We start from the raw sequence: 7,541 nt of genomic DNA on the forward strand, positions 1-7,541 counted from the left end.
TCCCTACATCCAGCTGGAGAATCAGACTTTACAGCTGTAGAAGTTGTGTTTAGTTAAAATTCAAAACCAAAGCAGAAAATCTTTTCCTTTCTTCGTGCATTCCCTGTCTGTAAAATTTAGAAATGCCTTCAAGAGATCCTTAGAACTACTGATGCTGTGAAATGGGGGATTTGGATGTTTTCATTGTTTTCTTTCATATTTTTTCCACTTTGGACTTTTCAAACCAAAGGCTATGATGCACTACTTTGAATTCCAAGCTGATGAACACATCAAAACAGATGATACAATCATCAGGCTACAAAGTTCACAATCAGCTTTACCTATTACATCATTTTATTTTAATAACTCTCATATAAACAGAGACATTTCTAGCCTTGCCAAGGTTCCAACAAAGAACACTAGTTGACCTTAACACCTCAGGAAGTAAAGCCCCCTCTTTGATAGGACTCTCTCCTTTTCCTCTGTACGTCATATTTCTCCCTTCCCTAAAAGGTGTAGCTTTTTGGAGTTTCTCATCTTCCATTAACTTTACATTCTGTAATTGTTATTTTAAGCTTCGTATTACAGAATCTTACTACCTCAGTTTTCTAATTCAGAGACACTTCTCTTCTGCATATTACTTTAAATGCACACACCCACCTGTCAATTTATGACAAGATTCTGCTCCTAATGAAATACAAAAATTTCACGATGATTTATTTTTGTTCATTCACTTGCTGTTTTTCCTCTTCCAAACCATTCTGTTAACTGGTGTCTATTCTAAAAAAACAATGGATAGATATGTCGGCTTTCTGAGAACTGATCTGCTAGTAAATCTGGTTTGAACTCCCAAGTCATTGGCAATGCAACTTGTACTGTACAAACTAGTTGCAAAGTATTAAAAATTCCATGGCAGCCAATTCTGAATTAGAATTCTAAATTAAGCCAGTTTCTGCCCATTCTGCACTGCTGAGCATCCTCATAACCAAAAGCCCTCCCAATTCATGACCTTGTCCTTCAACTGCTGCTCTTATGTTTGCCTGTCATACTTTGATATAGATATAATCCAGAAGAGGTAACACTTTGTCCAGATTAGCTCAGCTAATACAGAGAATGAATTTTAAGTTCCAGAGATTCTTCAACCTTTGACACTGACTATCCTCAGATTCTCCAGGGAAATAACATTTTAGTTAACATTTAAGTAATCTTGCCAATTCAAAACTAAGGGCTCCATTTTAATAATTAAATGCCTAACCTTTAAACTCCAAATTCTTTTAAAGTTTGCTTATCATCACTCACTTATACCTAAGAGAAAAGCCATTTTTGCTCCATTTACTGTAAGAAAAATCTCCTTTATAGCTTCAGCCTCTCATTTTCTCTTCAGATTGAAAATGTATTTTTTTCCTCAGATTCTTTACAGATTTTTGTGGCTTACATTATCATTTGCTAATCAGTTTTGCATTTGACTTCTATGGGAACAGGACAAAACTTTAATTTATCACCTAGCATTTAATGTTCTTGTACTTGTGCACGAATTATTCCCACAAATAGAATTATTGATAAAGATATTTAGAGAGTTTTTAACTACACAATATCCATGAAGCCATTTTCTTCTTGCATCTTTTACATGCATATATATCTCCATGCCATGACACTTTGTATTACAGTTTTTGATCAATTAACAGGGTAAACAACTGCAGCAATAACATGACTTTCTGAAAATGGTCTTCATCTGCATGAGCATTTGCTGGAAAAAGACAATAGCAAAGACCGACTGCTCAGTAAGTTGTTGAAATGTGCCACTGAACATTTTTTTTTTTTTATTACAGATGTTAGAAGGAATTAGAGGTCTGATCAGATGGACTGTGAATCTGCAAGCTTGGTGAAGTACCTACAACACATAAGCAATCTGACTGAGACAATCTTGCAGCTAGTAGTGATGAATCTGCAGAAGTAGAGAATCTGCGGAAGTGAGTTGTGGGAACACTCAAAAACGTGGTACCCAGTTCTGAGAAGCAGACTTCAAGATAGGAACTATCTGCAGAGAATTCAGAGGAAAGGAAGAAGCATAATAGAAAAAAAGTAGAAGCCATGACATATATTTGGGTTTGTTCAGTTAAATATGTAATAGATTTCTGCAGAAAGGAGGGCAAGAACTGTTGTCCCCATTCACAGTGAGAAGAGACGCAGTAGCAGATTTAAGTTAAAGCAGGGTTGATAAGGTTAGAAACCTTTTCCAAATGGCTCTGTTGCAGAGATAGTTGAGCAGTAATACCAATTGTCATAGCAAAGTGAAAGCACAGCAATGGAAGGTTTTAAAAAGAAGTTCAAATATTTGCCAAGAATAGTTTATGATAAGACGTTACTACTTCTCACTCTTTGTTAGAGTTCTTGAACAATAATTTTTATTTTTTTATCCCATCTCACCTGCATTGAGAGCTTCTTCCGCAGAATCTAATCAACATAAAAAGATAAATTTATATTCATTTCTATTCACACTTCTCTTCATCTACGAAATTAAGCATGAGGACAAATCTGAATTTATGGAAACAGCACTAGAATACAAGTGTCTTCAAATTAATAATTCTCCTTAAGGCTTATTATAGTACCCTTTTTTCAGCTTCTCTTCTCTGAAGGTCCTTCTGTTTGAGACAAAGCAGTTGAAATTTCAACAGCTTTCCCATTAGGGTTACAGGAATTTCTTCACCACTACCCAGAATGGCTTTAGCTACTTCTATCACCTGCCGAGAAACAAAAAAAGGCAAAATAATTATTACTTGTATAGCTTTAATATTGCACGATACATATTTTGCACACTGAATAGACGAAAGGTTATCTCACACTATACAATGCATGGGTCAAAATTGCCCCACTTTCAGAAAAAACAACGTATCATAAATAGCTATTCTTCAGTTCCTAAGACCTCAAACGAGGTTGTTTCTGCTATAGTATGAGATAAAACTAGAATGTAGAAAACTTATATGATTTATGTAAATGTCAAGAGACACACAGTTCTCACAGTAAAATGTCTTTTTCTTTTTTTAGAAGAAGCAACATTAAGCAACTACTTATTATGAAGTAATTAATTAAAAATCATTTAACAGATAGCAAATCAAGGGGAGTTGTTTGGAGTACCGTTTACAAAGTGCCTAGTGTCTGAACGAGGCATTAGCCCTGCATGAAAGATAAAAAATTCTTGAAGGGAATTTGAGAGGGTCTGTCTTGGTGAAAATACACCCCCACCCTGTGTAATTCTGATTCTGTTGGTATGCAGCCTAATTGGGGTGAAATAAGGCTATTGAGTTTTCTTAGGGTGATGACAGCAGCGGGAACATACAGCTGCATTGTCCAGATGTGTGGCATTGACAGGCTGTTTTATGACTATGTTTTTTACAGCTTGTTTCCACTAAATTTCATACAACTCACTAACATCTGGGCCGTTTTCCTTGGAGCCTCATAACCACTTTATTTAGTGCGAAAAAATAAAATAACATAAAAATACCATAAAAAGTTGTTATATGTTTCTTTTCACTTGTGTTGTCTCTGTAATAAAGTTCACCTATGTAGGAAGCGCTGTTGAGGAATAATATAACCATAATATTTTCCTACTTTTGTTTTTAAGCAACCTTCAGCTTTATTTATAACCATGGGCTGAATTAGGTGTTACTCAAATGTTCTGACATGTTTCTCTTTTCCCCTCTTGGAGCAATTACAGTTGGGCACATATGGTGTCAATTTTGCTTGGTAATATTCAGACAATGAAGGTGCACACTGCATCTCACTGAACTGTGTCTTGTCTAATGCAACCACCACCATTAGCTTTGAGCTTTCATAGCTTCTTGCCCAGCTTTGAAAGTTTCAATTCTCAAATAAAACCAAGGAAAATAAACATAGCCACTAAAAATGCTTCTCCGAATAAAACAAAGCCAAAATGGAATCCAGACTACTACACAATATATCATCATTCCATACAAACGAAAATGAAGTACAGAAAAAGAAATCTCTTAAAATCCAGATTTTTCTGAATCATGTAACAGGGAGACAAAATAAGCAAAATACCTGTAATTATAAACCCTCCCAAAACAATCCTGTCTCTCCAACACCAGTAAACCTGAGGATCTCCTTAATGCAAGCACAGGAAAATACATCATGGTTAAGGTAAGTTCTGCTTTACCTCTTTTATATTCAGAGTAAAACTACTTACTGGTCACTATCTCAACAAGCCAGTCACAGGCGGCTTCTGGAAAGACTCTCACTGACTTCAGAGTCAGGGGAGAAAATCAAGGATATGTTAAGAACAGACTTAAAAATTCTCACAGACTGCAGGCACACTAGAAGCTACTAGCTATGCCATCAAAAAGTAGCCACCCGAGAGCTAGCTACAAAACTCTGTGCTCTGAAAGAAAGAGACTTTGGTAGAAATATCACAGAAATTTCCCTTACAGAGATAAATTCTCATATAGGATATTTGCAGAAGTGGTGCTAACAGCCTATGGAAAATGACGCTTCCCAATTGCCTATTCTAGATGAGTTGCACATTTCTTGAAACACAATAGAGGAGGAATGGAGAGATTCTGGAAGGATTCCTTAAAACTGTATATATAGTAACCCAGCTTGATGGCAGTTGCTCATTTATTGTTCATGGAAGAAGGAAGGAATACTTAGACTCTTTTACAACCCATTCTTCCTGAGAAGTGTGAAGCATTTTACCAGTCAAAAGCAATGCAGCATGCTTATTCCTATTTTGCAGATAGAGAATGCAGAAATGAAGAGACTTGGTCCAAGGTCTATAGTGAGCTAGGTAACTCTGAGAGGGTGGCAAGGACAAATTTTCTTATGTGAGGTGTTAAGAAGTATAAACTGAACTACTTAACAGAAGTACATTCCATGACTGTAGAGAGAGGTCAGACAAATAACACAAAGATAAAATGAGCACACTGCATTTGGCAATACAAAGAACCAAGGACAAATTTTCTTATGTGAGGCGTTAAGAAGTATAAACCGAACTACTTAACAGAAGTACATGACTGTAGAGAGAGGTCAGACAAATAACACAAAGATAAAATGAGCACACTGCATTTGGCAATACAAAGAAAGCAAATAGTTTTTCTCACAGTAATGTAAAATCTGCTTTATGCAAAAGGAAATAAAAAACAAACCTTCATCTCTTCTAGTTCAACTACTAAATAAATTAAACATATTACATATGCATATTTACTTCACCCGTGGTCTTGTGAATTATGCAGGCACCTGGCATAAACAGTTAAGAATCCACACAGAGTCAATAAACAACAACAAAAAAAAAAGCTGAAGACAAAGACTTGGTAGGAGTACAGCAGAAGTTTTTTGAGAATTTATGAAGTGGATTTATTTCAGATTGGCTATACTTTATCCCACCAGTGATGACCTTTCTCATATGTGAGAAACCATGGAAACTTGGATGGACAAACACAGTTAGTAAGGGCCTCTTTTCCTTTAAAGGAAGAGGAGACTCAGCATTCCCCACATAGCAGGGGTCACATTTGTGAAGTGCAGAAAGGCTTCAGTGATGCAGTATTTGATGTCATATGGCGGCAGTACAAAACATGCAGAGATTTAGCTGCCTGGTGCAAAGGGCATGTACTTCAAGCCATTCAAACACTGCATAAGTGCTTGTAAGTGACATTATACTACTAGCAGATGCCACTGCCATTGAGATAGGAGACAGTTCTTAAAAGTCAGGAAACATTTAAAACCAGAATCTTTACGGTCTCTTTCTTTGAAATGCCTGCTTTTCAATATACAGAGCCATTGTGGCTGCTAAATCATAATCAGAAAAACTTTCAAAGTGTTAAATTGCATTAGCAACTTTCACAGCTTTATCAGTACATGGAGGTAGTACCATCACTTGCTATGAACAGGGGTCAGCCCATTTCATGCTGTAGTTCTCCTATATCCAGGGTGAGCTTTCTTAAGTCCTGTCTTCCTTCTTGTTCTTGGAGCTGTAAGAAACCCAGGCCATCACATATACTGACTCAACACTTCCTAAAAGAAACAATGGATTCTAGAACTCAGTAATTCAAATCATAGAATCATCTGGCTGGAAGAGACCTTTAAGACGATCGAGCCCAACTATTCACCCTGCACTGCCAGGGTCCCTAAACCATGTCCCTCAGCACCACAGTTCAAATCAATTTGAAGCAGGAGAGCCATCAGTCTAGAAGCTATATGTATTACATGTACCAACCTATTATACTGTTCAAATGTATTTTCCTGAGCAAGCTAATAAAAGCAGAGGGAAAAAAAGTGATCTTCACTTATTACAATCTGCCATGAGTATCGTGACTCTCTCATAAGCAGTGTTCAAGACAGACTAGGGAACAAATGCTGCTTGTCATACAGATAAATTTCTTTTGTCCACAGAAGACTTCTTTACACATACTATTAAATATTTCTGAATCTGCTGATGTCATTTTCACTGAATGTAACATACTATGATGAGTCATTTTGAAAGAATACCAGGAAGGCACTAAGCTACCTGAAACAACTTATTTCAGATCACAGCTGCAGTGTGTTGAAAGGTAATTTAGTTTCTACTATCAGACCACTCATCTAATTTAATTTTTCCGCTCAGAACCTCTTCCCAGCTATCATGTCAAAAGATCAGTTGCTTAATCGCTATCCTTCATTGGTGAATTAATGACTCATAATTCAAACTGAGCTTAAGGACTCATGTAAATCAGTAAATCAATTGCGTATCTGAACAGAGCTCCATATAAAGCTTATGTATCCATAGGGTAGACTGTAAAACTTAAGCTAAGGCAATGAATCATCTTCATTAATCAATGAAGACTCTATCAACATGGACATGCAGAGGATTAATGCTCAAGAAACAGTTGGAAATTTTAAGTGAAGATGCCTTTTAGGGAGGTACAGGATTTAAAGGCTGCTTCAAATCCCTTGTTTCTTGGCTGAATGAATTCAAATTTTTCTACTTCAGCTTGTTCATTGTTATGCTCCATTATCCTAAAGAAATTCTTAATAGCTTGGGTTATGTATTTTGCGTAGGAAGTGACAGGACAGGAATCTGTTTAATTTACACCTAGAAAAAACAAGGATCCTTCTGTCTCTGCTAAAGCCTACTGCCTATATAAGGCAAGAAGTACTGAGAACATTACACAATTTCTCAAGGATTCTGACAGCAGAATCTTAGGGAAAACAACAAACCAAAGAAAAAAGCCCATATACCATACAAATAATTGTAAAACAATGCAAGATCTATTTCCAACGAATAACCTTTCAGCCCTCAAAATGAGCTGTACAAAGCATGATCTAAGATTTAAATGCAAGCACTCAACCGAACTGGATTTTAATGGTAAAAATGTATGTATTATGCTTGGCAGTAGAGGGATTTAATTTGGGGGTGTCTTTGTTTTTTTTTGTTGTAACTGCTCAACTAGGTTGGCATCTCAATACGGCTGGTGATAGGGGTTAGCTTTTATGTATCTTAACGCTGACAGTAAAAGTGACACTTCTGCTTTTATCAGTCTCGAAGTTTGAAGTATCTATGTTGATACTCTTTC

The 7,541-nt window shown here is 36.4% G+C and overlaps 1 protein-coding gene across 1 annotated transcript in view; it reads right to left on the bottom strand.

Annotated features, from left to right (window-relative positions):
* Positions 1-2,720, bottom strand: part of SPAG17 (sperm associated antigen 17) — a gene marked incomplete at its 5' end in the record, with an annotated part of 83,382 nt that extends 80,662 nt beyond the window's left edge. Inside the window, one exon of the mRNA XM_010142680.1 lies at positions 2,589-2,720. Within this exon, the coding sequence (XP_010140982.1) occupies positions 2,589-2,720 (132 nt within the window). The remainder of the gene's footprint in view (positions 1-2,588) is intronic.
* Between the last annotated feature and the right edge of the window lie 4,821 nt (positions 2,721-7,541).

This window comes from Buceros rhinoceros, unplaced genomic scaffold (assembly GCF_000710305.1).
Source record: "Buceros rhinoceros silvestris isolate BGI_N320 unplaced genomic scaffold, ASM71030v1 scaffold2559, whole genome shotgun sequence".
Classification (NCBI taxonomy): Eukaryota; Metazoa; Chordata; class Aves; order Bucerotiformes; family Bucerotidae; genus Buceros; species Buceros rhinoceros.